The 16,200-nt window shown below is 37.0% G+C and overlaps 1 protein-coding gene across 4 annotated transcripts; it reads right to left on the bottom strand.

Annotated features, from left to right (window-relative positions):
* Window positions 548-15,098, bottom strand: LOC109715193 (probable polyribonucleotide nucleotidyltransferase 1, chloroplastic). Of its 4 annotated transcripts, XM_020240087.1 has the most exons (26): window positions 14,747-15,098; window positions 13,922-13,990; window positions 13,471-13,577; window positions 13,340-13,382; window positions 13,012-13,095; window positions 12,569-12,633; window positions 12,312-12,468; window positions 11,494-11,550; window positions 10,120-10,233; window positions 8,818-9,081; window positions 7,421-7,495; window positions 6,926-7,039; window positions 5,846-5,938; window positions 5,017-5,195; window positions 4,676-4,859; window positions 4,239-4,286; window positions 4,010-4,082; window positions 3,861-3,934; window positions 3,640-3,747; window positions 3,461-3,555; window positions 2,928-2,991; window positions 2,600-2,653; window positions 2,462-2,503; window positions 1,735-2,198; window positions 1,166-1,474; window positions 548-1,064 (listed from the first exon to the last, which is right to left on the bottom strand). In XM_020240087.1, the coding sequence occupies exons 1-24, from the start codon at window positions 15,032-15,034 to the stop codon at window positions 1,827-1,829; spliced, it is 2,823 nt and encodes a 940-aa protein (XP_020095676.1). In that variant the 5' UTR covers window positions 15,035-15,098; the 3' UTR covers window positions 548-1,064; window positions 1,166-1,474; window positions 1,735-1,826. The 4 variants fall into 4 exon arrangements, with proteins under 4 accessions (XP_020095676.1, XP_020095675.1, XP_020095677.1 ...); XM_020240086.1 differs by lacking the exon at window positions 1,166-1,474 and having other exon boundaries at window positions 14,747-15,097; XM_020240088.1 differs by lacking the exon at window positions 1,166-1,474 and having other exon boundaries at window positions 676-1,064; window positions 13,922-13,974; window positions 14,747-14,884.

Genomic DNA, 16,200 nt, shown 5'->3' with positions numbered 1-16,200 from the left:
CGTTAAAAAAAAATTTAGCAACGCCACCTGTACATCTATAAATATTATACTATAAGCTCTAAAAAATTCAAATTTATTTACTTTTATATTATTATTTTTTTAATATTAAATAATTAAAAGGAATTTTAAAACCTTGACTCATCGGATGCAAGATATAGACCTTAAAATAGAGAGTAATGTAGCCTTTTTTTTATTTTGAAAAAAATAGAAGACCAACAACAATGCCAGATGAGGCCTAACTTCTAATTTTCCAATTTGAATTATTCTACATATTCAAGTTAAAATTATTATTTAATTTTATAGCTCTATTAGCTATCAAGCGTTAATTCTTCAAATTTCATATCCTAAACAATAATTAAATTATTAAATTTACAAAACGTGTAAAAAAGATCTAATTTGGAAATGTGTTTTTTAAATAAAATTCTTTGATAAAAGCTTTTATCTCTATTTCATAACAAGAAGTAGAGACATAAAACACTTAATATTTGCAAGACTCTAAAGCATAAAAAAACAGTGGAGTCTGAAGAATGAATTTCCAATCTAGGTCTAAAACTAAACTGAAAATTTTGTTCAATAAAACTGTTATAGGAATCATTCCCACGGCGACGCCGTGGGATCCAATCACTGCCTTGAATAAGACAACTTGCATCACTTGCGCGCTTCGCACAAAAGCAATTCAGCATCAACCTCTCCAATAGCTAATGCACCATTTCGACGTCACGGGAATAACAACAGCAGTTAGCAGATTACTGGTTATCTCATGTCTGATTAACAGAAAAGCAAGAAAACGAAAATTGTCGGTGTTTGATTCATTGATACATCAAATCCACTCAAAATTGACTAAACCATGGAGCTTCTGTTCAGAAAATTATAGTCGCTAGCCAGTTGTTTACGAGAGCCTTCACAGTTTTAGAGGCAGAAACAAGAAAGAACAGATTGAGACTACGATTGAATCTCCAATTGCGAAGCACAGCATAGCCCCGTTGTTTATATACAAACAGTTTATCTCAATTGCTCTTTCAGATGAGGAAGATGAAAGAACTGCACCCCGGCAAAAATGAACCCTGTCGAGGGAAACCAAAAGTAATCTGATGAATGATATGATAAAACACAAGTTAATGTAAAGACTGAAGTAGATAAATGCTTCTTTACGACCAAATTGTACCAGTAGCGCACTACGTGACAAGTCTGATCTCCAAGCACACATAATATACGACCTCTTTGACCACGCTGGAGATTTTGCAGACTTGCTAAAGCTGCTGCAAGAAGCACTAAGGCCCAGTTTCGGGATGTGTTCTCCAAACACAACATCTTTGACGCCGAAGAGTCCCCCACATGAATCAGAAAGCGCTTTGGAGCTAAGATCTGCTCCTGCTCCTCTGATGGGGGGTTCACCATTTGTAGAAATGGATCAGTGGGGCTTCCAAAGCAATTTCAGATTTTTCGGTGCTCTATCGCATCAATTTGGTTGCATCTGGAGAACGCATTGCCAAATTAGGCCTGACATAGTAAAACCTTCATTCAAATCCCACCAAATAGCTTCCGATGAAGAAGAAGCAGAAACTCCATTTGGAGCTTCTGCTTTGGGCTGAAAAGCTCATTCCACCTTCCCACAGCAGGAGAAGCTCCGGACTTTTCTGCTTGTTGAACATCAAGAAGTTTCCCAGAAGCTAGGCCATGCAGGTCTATAAGATACTACAGTAAAATGTGATTATGTAATGTCAAGAGACAGACCGGATATCTTTGTCCTCGGACAATCGACTTGAAGATACTCCATAGAGTATCTGAGTCATGGGATTCTCATCACCAAAATTTCAGCTATTCTTCTAACTGGCCCCATCTTTTGATGCAACCATTCCAGTAGATGCTTTGTTGCCGCTCTTCTTTTGTCTGTCTTTACTTATATATGGTTCATTTACTTTTGCCTGGTTCTTTCCAGTCAACCTTCCTTGCTCTGAAGTCAGATCCATAAGCGGCGCTACAACCTTTTTGGGAAGGTTCTTGTCGACTTTGCTCTCTTCAGATGGTTCTTCATTCTTTCGTAAAGGTTTCCTTGTACTAATATTAATAAGCTTTTCTTGTGGAGGCATGTTTTCTTTGGTGGAGCTACTTGTTTGTTGTTTGCCAGTGGGTTGATCAGGATTTTGATCAGGAAGTAGGGCACGGTGACTTAATCGAAGCTGGCCCTTCTCATTCACCTGGATCAGATGGAAATAAAAGATTCAGCTCATTGAAAATGCAAGGACGTGTATACGGTGTACCCCTCAAAAGTTACAATTTGTCTGTCCTTAAAAAGAGCCCAAATTTGCATTTATGCCCCATCACTCGAGAAATTGCGTGCCGAAAAAGTGAATTCTGGGGTGAAACTGTGGTGGGCTCTGGAAGTGTTTTCAATATATATTTAGGAATCAAGACGTACTATTTAGTGGATAATATTACAATGCAGGAAAGAGCTGCTAACCTCTATAAGTTTGACGTCAATATGGTCGCCCACTTTAAAGATCTGCAGACAATCCAAAGCAAGTAAATAAGTTTCACAGCATACAATTTGAAATCTGCAAGAAAAACCACAATGAGGTCAAAGGCATATCATCCTCACATCTTCAGCCTTTGCTAACCAATTGGGGCTCAGTTCACTGATATGACATAGGCCCTGTTCAGAAACAAAAAATGGGAAACAAAAGTCAAAGAAAAACATCATGGCCGGATGAAAAGAATGACTGTATTTTCAAATAAAATTTACTTCTGAAGACCTAAATTACAAGTATGGTACTGAACAAGTTTTATTCTTCAACGTTGCTGGTCAATTACTATTTATCTAGAGTATACAATAATTGTGACTGTAATAAATGAAAAAATACATGACAAAAGAAAAGTTACTTGATTGTCTGAGCTAAGCCGCTTAGTAAGAAAAAAGTTGACCATACCTCACGCCCTGGTGCAATTTCAACAAAAACTCCATAAGGTGCTATTGACTTTATCTCACAATTCCTGAGAAATTTGATTTCAAAGAAAAGGCCTCAGATTCCAACTATGAGAGAGAGAGAGAGAGAGAGCAAAATATAATCCTAGACACCTCCAATGTAATCTACTCATAAGTTATAACAACCAAAGGTCCTTCCAATTCCATCAATCTCTCAAACAAGGCTTTCTTTGCCATATGTGGTTCAGTTGACGGCTCATGCTTGTATGGTGTCATAAATAAGCCATGTTGAATTATGGTTCCAAAATATGAAAAAGAATGTCACAGTAAGACCTAAGAATATTGAAGAGTCGAACCGGGCACCATAGCGAAATCTGGAAGTTCTACTCTAACAAGAAGGTCTAGCATCAAAACACCATGACATTTTCCTAGCAAAATATTGATGGTGGTGCCAGGACCAAAAATTTGTGTATACCTAAGTTTACTTTCACATGATCACAGAATGTCTAGTACATTAAAACAGAATAAGAATGTGACCTGTAAATATCACCAACTGTAGGGACCATCGTTAGATTGGCTATTATAGCTTTTGACTTTTCCAAGCTTGACAAGTCCTTTGCAGTAATTTTGACCTGCCAAGTGCAACCATATAGAACTGTGGTTCGACAAAAGAAAGAAGAAAAAAAAATATATGCAAGTTTTCACTTTGTCCTTACTATGCCATCATCTTGGGTATCTATAGCGTCCACTCCGGTCTCCTCTATGATGCTTTTCACTTTCTTTCCACCCGTACCAATTATTAGATTCACTTTCTCGGGTTTGACCTGTAATATAATTGCAGAGGTCATAGTAAAAGACAGAATACATGTTAGAAGAAAAAATTGTAAATTCTGAGTAAGAATTGACAAATGAAAGGAAGAAAGTAAAGGGCAAAAACCTTCATAACATGAATTAGTGGAGCATATGGTGAGAGCTTCTTAGCTGGTGGGGGTGAGCACTTCAACATTTCGGCTGATGAAATAAATTATAACACTTTAGAAGAATTAAATGATATACATAAAAAGTTTCTAGATAATAGTATCTTACATAGAACATGCTTTCGGCCATCTCTTGCTTGATGAAGTGCTTGCTCCATCACAGGTAAAGTAATTCCCCCAATCTGTCACATCAAAGTCTGTACTAAGGACATTTGCAAATTTTAATAACCAAAAGTTGGAATCACGATATGTTTTATGACCCTCAAGAATCCACATATCTAGAGTAATTTTCGAAAACAACACAAAGTCCAAATGACCTCAAGTATAACCTATATAACCTTAATATCCATTTGAAAGGCAGTGATACCGCTCTCATCACCAGCAACCTGCAATATGAGATCATGGTACATTAGAAGGCAATCTCAAGTTTCATTAAGGGCCTGTTTGGCCTGGCTGGAGTTTTGCATTAGTTCTGTTCGAGTAAAGCTGATAAGAAAAACACTAACAGCATTTTGATTAAGAATCTCTTCAGCAATGCAAAAGCTGCAAAAGGAAACTTCTGCTTTTAGGGCTCATAACAAGCTTCTGCCGCAACAAAAGCTGAAGACTGCTTATTTGCCAAAAGCTTGGCTGTTGCTTTTCAGCAGAGAAGCTGCTCAAGAAGCGAGGCTAAATATTCTAAATCGGCATAAAATGAGGAGAATCCTTGCAATGGACCCTGTAAGCAATTACAAGTGAAAAAAGAAAGAAAAAGAAAAAAAAGAAAAGGTTGAACCTTAAAATCCATGTCGCCAGAAGCATCTTCAGATCCACTAATATCGGAAAGAATAAGTGGTGTCCCATCTCCACCGAATTCTTTTGTCTCCAAGACCAGACCCATTGCTATTCCAGCAACAGAGCACTTAATAGGAACTCCGGCATCCAGAAGTGCTAGACAGCCTCCGCAGACAGACGCCATGCTGAATTCATCAGAAAAGCTTTTAGCTTTAAGCAGAGTACCTTCTCAAAAGAATAGCAGCAAAAAGGAGGGGGGATTGTGAGTGTGCAATCCTCTTTATCTTTTTGAAATTAAAAAAATTATTATTACGTCCAGAAATTATTGAAGAGACATGTCACCTGGATGACCCATTACTTTCAGTAATGGTACTTTCAACACGAACAGTGTATGGAAAATCCTCTTCTGAGGGCAAAATAGGTTCCAATGCCCTTTCTGCAAGCATGCCATGACCTACCTCCCTCCTGCTAGGTGCTCCCATCCGCCCCACTTCCCCCACACAGGATGGTGGAAATGAATACTGCAGTTGAAAAAGAATTGCTCACTTATGTTAATGGGGAAAAAAGAAAATTAAACATTAAATAGACCAAATAACTACCTGTAATAGATATTTCCCCCCTTCAGTCTTAAAGGATCAAACAGCTCAATACAAAGAATAAGCCTAGTTTATGAATGTGCTGCCCAAACACACACACACGCTTTGATACTTAGAGGACCCAAAAAAATTTAGAGCTTCCCTCATCCGATGCTTTGAAAGTAGAGCTTCCCTCCAGATGCTGGCAGATCTTCTCTTGTGGCAGTTTCCACCGTAGCTTTGAAGCATTGGAGGAAGGAGGCCCTAATGCACTTTCGGATTTACTTGGGTCCTATAAAGAATTAAAGGAGTGGGCTTGGGCAATGCATTCCTAAACTGTACCGAAGAGCCACTACATACTTCCCTTATTGAAGCAATAAATAAATGCCCATTTTCAAATGAACTTGAAACTAACCTCATTAAGAAATTTAACTCATTACTAAACTAGATTAGTAGATATTTACTAAGGTGGACAAACGTGATAAATAATTTCATAGAATTATTCTCGAATGATTCTCATCATATCAAAGCTTGATAGATAGTAACACATCAAAGACTAACATCAACCAGAAAGAAAAACAGATAACGTAACATACCTGAAGATAAAAACTTTTTAGCTCTTCTGTATCCACAAGGTTGTCGATTCTTTGGGCCATTTGTTTATCTCCAAGGGTGACAACTGCAAGCGACTACAGTTCAATAATATCATAAATCAGCAGCAATTTAACAAACATTCGGTGCATCCTTTTTAAATAACTGAAGGCTATTATTAATAATATGGAAATCCATTCTCAAAGTGATTGATTATGAACTAAACCACCATACTCTTGTGCCATCTGCACTCTGCTGGTGTGCGAGTAAAATTTTTAAATGAACATTCAATACCACTTATCTCTCCCAACAATAACCATGCCAAACTGATTATCTATTGTTGCAATATGCTTCAACATTAATATTATGAATGACTCACTCATTTCAAGTTGCCAACCTTTTCATATGAAAAAAAACTGAAGAATTATGTCCGTATTTATTATGCGATACTCCATTGAGAGTCACGCCAACCTTTTCATACTCCAGACAGCAATAAGTGCCTTAAAGAAATATTTAACAATAGTCTTTAGATTGCATAAACATGCATTAAGAAAAGTTATGTCACACTACATTGAGAGTCATCTCTAAGTGTATAGATAATCTTTAGGTTACAAACTCCTTTGACTTTAAAATTCAAACTAATATATAAAAGATTGTCAATTGGGCTTTAAATAGAAGGGCTTTGCCATCTAAATTCTCATTTTTAAAAAAAAATTTCTAAATTTCTCCTTCCACCTCTTACTCCCAAAGAAGCCGGATCTCATTTTTCTCAAACCCACTTTAGCTAATAACCATTTAACCAGCATCATCAATCACTACGACTACTGAAAGCAATTTCCTTTGAACACCAATTTCCATGAAGAAACTGCAAATTGTAAAGAGTTAATATTGGTAACATGTTGGCCCTCTGAAGGTCAGGAACTTAACAAATCCACAATGAACTAATAAACTTGGTTTCTGAATTCTATCTGAGATGGTAGTTGACAAGAAGTGCCAGTCTGAGGGTGAGATTACTTTAGCAGAAAAAGAGAACAAAAAATTGATGAGTTCCTTAATCTGTTCAATTAAGGAGCACATTACCTTACCTGCGTTTCTCCCCGTGTAAAGAGTGCACTTCCATGTGCTCTAGGAAGTATCCCACATTGTGAATTAATTGGCCGTATCTCCAAAGGGCTCCGTCCGTCGCTTCGTTTTCCACCCTGCAGTTAGCACAAAAAGCAAATCCAATGGCTTTTCAAATTATAGAGCATTCAAAGTCTCACGTAATAAGCTTTGACATTCTTTGCATTCGATGCACAATATCTGCGGAGATTAACAGGATATAATGACTTTTCCATATAATGAATATATCAGAAGATATAGATGTTAGGATGCACTACCCAAAACAAAGCATTGCAAATGAAGCATCCAAAGAAGAGTGAAGCATGCATTTGTCCAAGGACATTACGTGAATTGTATTGTATGAAGGAGCAAAAAAACGAACCACTCAAAGTGGACTACCTTAAAGAATAACCATGTTGTGAGGAACTGAGAAAATAAAATCAATTTATCCTCTAAAAGGACAAGTTAAAACTATATACCTCCACAATACGCTTGCGCAAAAACTTAGATGTAACCTCTTTGAACACCAGCTTCACATCAACTTCAGAGAATAACTATTCACAAAGAAGATACAACATATGTCAAAGAACAGGTAACATAGGAGAAGTGCTGCAATTAAGATCCAGCAAATAAACAAGTGAGGGAATTTTAAATGCAAGAAGCACAAAAAATGGAAGAGTTACAGACTTTGTCCAACTAAACTACAGCAAAACAGAGTGCAACAGAAACGAAAGTGCAACAGAAACAACAACAGAACAAAGTATGTCCTTGTAGCAGACATCAACCAATGTAAATGTAATCTGTGTTTCAGTCATCCTAATATAGGTAGATACTTGCGCATCAAGCTTAATACTTATTTTAATGCATCCATGGTAAAATACGAACAAACTATTCGTTTGGCAGACCTCGGAAGCAAGAAACATGTGCATTTCACTTTCGCAAGACTAATAGACTAACTATGAATATCTTAAACAAGGATTGCACATGTCGCTTGTGCCATCTTATGTGGGGTGGGAATCAGGACATACACTCGTCAAAGCACTCTTTCAGTCTATCATTCACACAATTGAATCATAAAATTTGATCGATTGGAAGATCAATTTTGATAAATCCAATATTTCCTAATTTGTAACCCTGAATATCATGAAATAAAAGAATAAACACCAAAATTTTCAAAGTTAGCACTCACTGGAAACTAGTATCTTTTAATAGCTACAAAACGTTACGGTACTTATAATCCTTTTTACAGAATATTCAATATTCAATATTCAATAAAGGAATATCTGTTACTTGATGGAATATTCTGTCCAACAATGCTACATATATTGCAAAATTGGGTGGTAAAATCAGAAGTCTTTTAAGTTCAGTTACCTATTTAATAAAATACTGTAAGGTCAGGAAGTAAAATCAAGACTTCTAAAATTCAGGTACCTATTTCAAATGCGATATAGTCTAGTTAATATGTACATTTTTTTAGCCAATAAAAAAATTCACCAAAATCAGTGAAAGTGCCATGAAGTGGGGCATAAAATGCATCTCAGCAAAAATAGAAGGGTTATTTAAGCAATTATAATAATCTAGTGCCAAGGTTGTGCCAGCATCGAGTACTAAGCAGGATGCTGACCATCTGCCGGCCATCATCTCAAGGCAGTCGAAATCTTGAAATTAAAGTTGCAAATCGATTAGAAGTCATGTAAAAAAAAACTTCAAAAAAAAAATGATGCCAGCAAAAAATAAAAAGACACTATGATTAAACAATTAGACATTAGAATAATGAGCCTTGTCAAATTATATGAAACAACCATTATTTTCTAAAAGCTTATGCTACCAGAGAACAGTTTTTTTAATACTTATATTCAACACTTCAAAAGCTTACCAAAGGTACTGGCTTCCGCGGGATTGGCTTTATATGAACATCACCTTCATCCACTTCACCATCCGGAACTACTACCTCATCCTCATCCTCATCCTCGTAAACATCTGCTATGCCTTCAGCGGCTCCTGATGATTCATCCTTGAAAACATAACCCTGTTCAGTTAGTATTGTCAACACTTTATCCTCCAATGCAGAAAGAGCCTTCCTCCTAGGAATTTTGCTTCTTATTTGCAGCGCTTTCACCAACTCATCTCCGGATATATCCTGAAGAGTTCAAAATAATAATTTATATCAATACAAAAAACATATACATAGCGCATGAATTGCAAAACATAACCTAGATAAAATTAAGAAGTGTGTCCACGGAACTCAGCAAGAAATGCACAACTCGGTAAGAAATGCTGCTTGCATTAATTTATATTGAAATAAGAGATACAAACAAGAATTGAAATGGAATGAACACGAATTTGTTACTAGAACAAGCTCTTCACAACAAATTGTGAAAAGAAGGTGGTACCACTATTTTTATCATTATAAAACAATTAAAAGACAAATTGGAAGTCAATTACATGGTAGAAAAGTGAAATCTATGGAGCTATCAGCCTGATGCAGTCAGAGCAAATAAAAATGGCTGGAAATTTAAGTTTGAAATTTTCTCACCCAAATTATCCAAGTCCCCATCTCAAAAATGTTTTTCTTTACTTCCACTTTGAATGACTTAATTGAAGCCTTAATGAGCATTGTACAATATATAGAATTTTTTTTGCACCAACAGTGAAAATCAGTTAGTTCAGGCCCTATGAGGTGACCTAAGCCACTCTTGTGCCGTAGTGCAAAGGTCAATTAGGATTGCTGAGGCCCTGATCATGAAGAATAGCCATGTTACACCAGTGCCTAGTATATACCATAAATTAACCAGCATGATGCAGCTAAACACAGAACAGCATTCCATCATAAAGGCAAGTAATACTAAGCATAGCAGCATTCAGTCATTGAATAGTTAAAACACACTTTTTGTCAATGAAACAACATATGGTTCTAAAAGAGAAACATGAGACATCATGGACATGCTACAAGTCATGGAAAACAACATAAAATCAGATTCTCCTTTCACTAATATGCATATCTTAGATACTGCAAGGATCACCAGAGGGACACAGAAAACAGTTAATAATGAAGAAATAAACTTAGCACTTTACAATAGTGTTCAATGAAGGTAATCTATGTATTATAAGAAACATGGAGAGTAAGAACAAAAATACTTGTATTTCAGTCAAAAATAAGGGTGATGTTTGTTCATACTTCAACATGCCTATAGAGCTCAGCAGGGGGTAGTTTGATAGCTTCAATCATTTTTGGCTTTCCACGCTTCTTGACTAAAGTCTCCACCTCATGGCATATCTGCCGTATTGCTGCCTGGTGTTGGATGAATAAGATTTTACATGCACAGCATTTAAAAAGAGAGAGAGAGAGAGAGAGAGAGAGAGGGAAGGATATAAAAATATATTAAGTCTCCAGATACTCATTATGTTGGCAAATCATTCTCCAGGAATATAGAACATATTATGCATAACTCATAATTGCTTCCATGGGACATAAAAACCAAGTACACTCTTAGTCTCTTACAAAAAGACTAAGTTTGGCATTCCCCTTCATAACTATTTATCTCCAAAATTGTAGTAAGTAGGAATGAGATCTAATTAAAAACTTGTCGATGAAACAAATATAATAAATGATCTTCATAATGCAAATTCCTCCAATCAGAATGTGCACATTGGAATTATCAACAGTTTAGTATATTCAAATTTAACAGTAGCACCCAGCTAATGTCTTCCAGAAAACAATTAATGTATGGGCATCCATGATGTAAAAAAATTAAAATATTTCCAGATTGTTTTAAATTCTCAACTACAAGTATATTCTTTTTATGAGAAAGAAGATATAAGCAAATTTTTGTGTAAGAATGGTAGGAAAAATTAGACACCACCAAAGAGAATGTATTCCAACATGTACTTTACAGAGCAAAGCATTCCAAGGTAGCTATGCATATTCCACATTTAACAATGCAATTTCCATTTTAAATGACTAAATTTAATGGTACAATTGAAGAATTGTCAAGCATGTTTAGGATGTTAAACCTTCAATATGAATAAAGCTCTTGTGCAAACTACTGAACATTTAGCATATAGTTTCCTCAGTATGTATGCAACAATCAAAATAGATAATGTAGAAAAGCAAGCACAAGAATATTGCTGCACTTGTTTTGTGTTCAACAAACTTAGTTAAAAGGGAACAAAGGTTTCATAAATAACCAAATATATAGAGCAGCAAACTTAATATTATTTTTCTTGATGTACTACTACATCTTGAAAAAGAAATTGCACATAAATTTATATCATCCTTATGATGGACAGAGCTAGGAAAACCAAGCAGAAGCTTAAAAGTTTTGAGCACAACATTTTAGTGAAGAGACACATCTCGTGGAAAAGAACGCCAAGACATGGATGACTAGCACCCAGGTGGCCAACTGCTGACAACGAGATTAAAAAAATTATAAAATAAAGTATTAAAGGTCAAACACTGTTTTAGGAGGATTATGTAAATTAGAACATCATATTAAAAACAAGAATAAAGCTTCAAATTATCCCCCGCTTAGCATCACCAGGACATATATACCTGCCCTATCTCGACCGCTTGAAGCAACCTCTCCTCCGGTAGAAAGTTACAGTATCCCTGTGAAGAGATAGGACCACAATACAATCTGGTTCAACAGAGCTTACCGAAAGTTGATGATTATTCAGATTGAGAAGAGGCATTATGAAGAAATATTTTCAGAAGGCGCAATAAGTCCAAAGTAGCCAGTGCTACAATGCAACCATGAGAACCAATCACTTAAATTTGAAAAACAGAACACCATATAATAGGAAATATTAAATTTAGCAATTGCTAGAAGCCAATAGGAATGTTAGGAGTCAACTACCTCTAAGTCTCAGAATCATAATTTGAGGGGACCACTACAAAGTCTGTTTAAGAAGAGTGCACTTTCTTGTTAAACGCAATCTTAACAGATCCATTAATCAGCAATAAGTCCATATTTTATCCCATCAATCTAACAGCACTTCTTGCTAGGATCTAACAACGACATAAGACAATTCATCTATGTTTAGAATAAACTATGATGTTTTATATATTCAACTTCAAACATGTTTACTTTTTAGTCCTATTCTTCCATTTATCAAGACTTCCCTGCACTTGACCAAATTGAGAAACTATACGCTTCCTCTAGACAACTCGCCCAAAGCAATGACATGAAGTTCAAAACTCAGTTTAAAAATGAATATATAATCAGGCAATTACTAGAGTAAATCATCATGCAACAGTTTGTCACATATGAGAGATAACATGGAACTGATTATCACAAGTATATGATATGGTAGGCAGTAGAAATATTAGAAATGAAGCTTCAACAGATAAAAGGTCACAAAACAGCAGACCTCTATCATCAATATAGCACTATCAGTTCCTGCGATTATCAAATCCAACTCTGATGACTCCATTTCTCTAGTAGTTGGATTGACTACGAATTTATCATCAATTAGGCCTATCCTCACACCAGCAATAGTTTTTGTATTCGGCACTTCTGAAAGAGCTCTGAAAATAAAAGCTAGACATCTAAGATATAAAGGATATACACCAACAGGAGCAAAATGATAAGAAGGGGAAAAAAAAATGAGATGTTAAATGGACTTACACTGCTATACCAGCAGCTGTGACAGCCAAGCAATCAGGAGAATGAAGACCATCATAACTGAAAACCTACAATAATTGGATAAGTCTTTTCATCTTATGATATTTATTTATTTCCCATTAACCGATTGGTGATAACCACCAGTAAGAAGCACTGAAGTAACAGAAAAGATGGACCAATTTTTCAAGACACATCAAGACCAATGCTGCAGTATCAAACACCATGGTGGATCTTGAGTTACACCAGATAGAAAGTTGAAACAAGTTTTGCTGAACTCAAGTAAAATCTTAGTTACTGATACATCACAACTTCAGTATTTGCTTCCACAAGTACAGATGAAATAGCATGCTAGAATAACATCCAGAAAATTTCTGGAAACCAAAGCCTAGGATGCAGTCAGATGCATAATAATGCAATACATAAGAATTACTGAGATGAGTGATTACCCAAGATAGAACTTGTGTTTCATAATAGAAACCCTTCGGCATGGTAGGACGCAAAGGTCTGTCTATCAACCTGCAGATGAGAACCTGCATGCAACAATATGTACCTGTTCTTTGTAGTATTTTCTAGAATTAAACAAAAAAAATGCAAATTTTCTTTACTTTATCATGTTTCATCATTCTTTTTCAATTTTTCCACATTAGAGCCCTGTGGAGGCTGTGACGTGCAACTTTGCAAATTAAACTTATTCAGCTGGTATAACCAAGTATTAACAAAGCAAAAAATAACTATCCAACAAATCAAAGATTTTGTGAAGCTTGTTCCTCATACCTCATGGTCTTTGGCCCTTCCTTCCCGTTTGAAAAACCCGCCGCTGAAACCAGTGACCACAAGTCCACAACAATCAGAATGCATAAACAAATGCAAATTAGTTGGAAGAGGAACAATATTTCTAATTATACCTAGTCCTTCCTGCAGCTGAGAGGCGTTCCTGATAATTCACTGACATTGGGAAGAAGTCGGAAGGCTCGCTAGGGACATCAGCTAAGCATACAGAACAATAGACAATCTGCAAAGTAAATTGGAACTCTAATAATATGTTTTGACAGACTGAGTGGCGGCATTCTTCTAATTTAAATTTTTGGGACATGCTTCACAATGCACAAGAAGCCAATTGTAAATTGAAAAGACACCGTTTATTCTTTAAGATCGAAAGATAGAAATTAAATAGAAGAGGGTCAACAAAGCAATAAACACTTAGAAGATCTAGCCGCTTTGAGAAGATTTGAGGGGACATTCAAATTTGATTCTATCAGTCAACATTTAGCAACTGGGCCTTCACCTCATCAAAAATCACTTCCATGCAGAACAAAAATTGATATGTTGATCAGATTAGGCGAAGTCGGAACTTACAGTTTCGCCATCAGTAACTGTTACAGAGGCGCTAGCTTGCCTCCCAATGTGACCTGTCTCCACCAATATCTAGAATCAGAATACATACATAAGTTAGCAAAAATTAGATGCTATGTCAACAGGAAAGAAAAACCTACATGACTAAAGTTAAATTGCACTACTATTTCTTAGACTTCTATTCAAGTTTCATCTTGGTCCTTGAATTGTTAGGCTGTCATTTTCCACATTTTCATAAGTGCTCACTCTAGTCTTTGCTTTCGAGAACAATTTATTACCTGCACCTCGCGCATCTGTACGTCCATGCACCAAAACTCTATTTTTCCTCCATCTATCTCATTCTTTCAACCCAATCATCTCATTCCTAAGCAGTATACTACTGCTTAATAGGAGGTACAGATTGAAATACGAGATGGCTCTAGGGTGGTCATTGGACAATATTCAACTTAAAAGTTAAAATATTTTCAAAAGTTTGGGATTAAAATTTTGAGAACCAAATTGAAACTTGACTAAAAGTTTGGGCACTAGTAGTGCAAGTTCCCTTCAATTGCATATATATACACAGGATTCAGAAATAAAATACAACCAAATTTTGTTGAGAGAGAAATACGCTAAAAACAAGAATTCTCAGCTCGATTAACCAAAACTCTTACAATTATAGCACTCATTTCGATCAAACACCAAAAAAGTTGATTCTTTTCAACAATTATACCGGTTAATTAATATAGAATAAAAACGATATAAGCTAGAAATCTTATAGTGACACCAAAATTTACTTAAACACAACAAATTGCAACAAAAATAACCATCGAAAGCGGGGGAACTCACATGCCTATCCCCAACAGGGATCTTTATGGAGTGTTTCTGTGGACCGGAGCTAAGCCCATCATCCTCCACACTCTCCAACGGCTTTGAATCCGCCGAAGCCCTAACCCTAGACCACCTCTTGAACCGTAATGGCCGGAACGGGAGGAAGGAGCGGGGCGAAGGCCTCGCAGCGCAAGGGGAGAAGAGGCTTGGGGAGAAGGAGAAGGTGGGGTTGTTAGGTTGGAGAGGATGGAGAAGAGAGGAGGGAGACGATGGAGCTCGGCCATGGAGAGTAGGGTTTGTGAGCATTGTAGGTTCGTGGTGTTGCTGCTGCGGAGTGAGAGCGAAAGAGAGGGAGGAAGAAGCAACGTGAGCTCCGCGCTTTGCTTTATCCTATCGCCCGTGGTTTTTTTTTTTTTGAGAAAAATGTATAGAGACCCCTCAGCTATAGATAATTTTGAAATAGTCCCCTCGACTAGTTTGTGTAATCCATCATCCTTAGTTTTTTTTAGGGTTATTTGCATACACGTCCCTATAAACATAGTGAATTGCAGAAATATTCCTGCAAAACGAAAATTCCATAAATTATCCCTGCAAAAGTCCAAAGTTATGCAGATATGTACCTCTGGTTGAAATCTGTTAAGAAACTGTTAATTTTTTAACAGTTTTCTTGTGAAATAACTGTTTTACCCTCACAAATATATCCCTCCAAATCTCTTTCCCTTCCCTTTCTCTCCCTCTTTGGCCCACCGGAGTGGACGGCGGCGGTTCGCCGGCGACGAAGAAGAGGGAAGAGAAAGAAGGAGAGAAAGAAGGAGAGGAAGAGGGAGAAGAAGAGGGAAGAGGAAGAGGAAGAGGAAGAGGAAGAGGGAGAGGGTTTGCTTTCACCGCCGCTGCCGCCGCATCTCCTCCCTCGCCGGCGACGAAGAAGAGGAAGAGGAAGAGGAAGAGGAAGAGGGAGAGGGTTTGCTTTCACCGCCGCTGCCGCCGCATCTCCTCCCTCGCCGGCGACGAAGAAGAGGAAGAGGAAGAGGAAAGAGGGAGAGGATTCGTCGCCGCCGCATCTTCTCCCTCGCCGGCGACGAAGAAAAGGGAAGAGGAAGAAGGAGAGGAAGAAGAAGGGGGAAGAGGAAAAGGGAGAGGAAGAGAGAAGAGGAAGAGAAAGGGGAAGAGGGAGAGGGCCGCCGCCGATGCCGCCGCTGCCGCCTTCGCCGCCGCCGAAGAAGATGGAAGAGGAAGAGGAGGAAGAGGAAGAAGGGTAAAACCGTCAATTTACGTTATTAATTAACCATGGTTAAGTTTTTAACTGTGGTTAACGAAATTTTTTTAACAGACCTTAACGGTAGGGACATATCTGCATAACTGGAACAACTTATGAAATTTCCGTTTTGCAGGGATATTTCTGCAATTCACTATGTTTGCAGGGACGTGTATACAAATAATTCTTTTTTTTTATTGATACTTCTTTTATTTTT

Source organism: Ananas comosus, linkage group 9 (assembly GCF_001540865.1).
Source record: "Ananas comosus cultivar F153 linkage group 9, ASM154086v1, whole genome shotgun sequence".
In the NCBI taxonomy this organism is placed as follows: Eukaryota; Viridiplantae; Streptophyta; class Magnoliopsida; order Poales; family Bromeliaceae; genus Ananas; species Ananas comosus.
Note: the sequence above shows the minus strand (reverse complement) of the source record. Positions and strands in the feature narration are given on the sequence as shown.

What these genes read in the sequence shown, in the direction of transcription:
- LOC109715193 (XM_020240087.1), bottom strand. Translation starts at nt 15,034, where the DNA reads ATGCTCACAAACCCTACTCTCCATGGCCGAGCTCCATCGTCTCCCTCC. An exon ending in AAGCGGTCGAGATAGGGCAG is followed by an intron (nt 10,234 to 11,493) that starts GTATATATGTCC and finishes ATCCAACACCAG; the next exon opens with GCAGCAATACGGCAGATATG. An exon ending in CTGGCGACATGGATTTTAAG is followed by an intron (nt 4,287 to 4,675) that starts GTTCAACCTTTT and finishes CTCATATTGCAG; the next exon opens with GTTGCTGGTGATGAGAGCGG.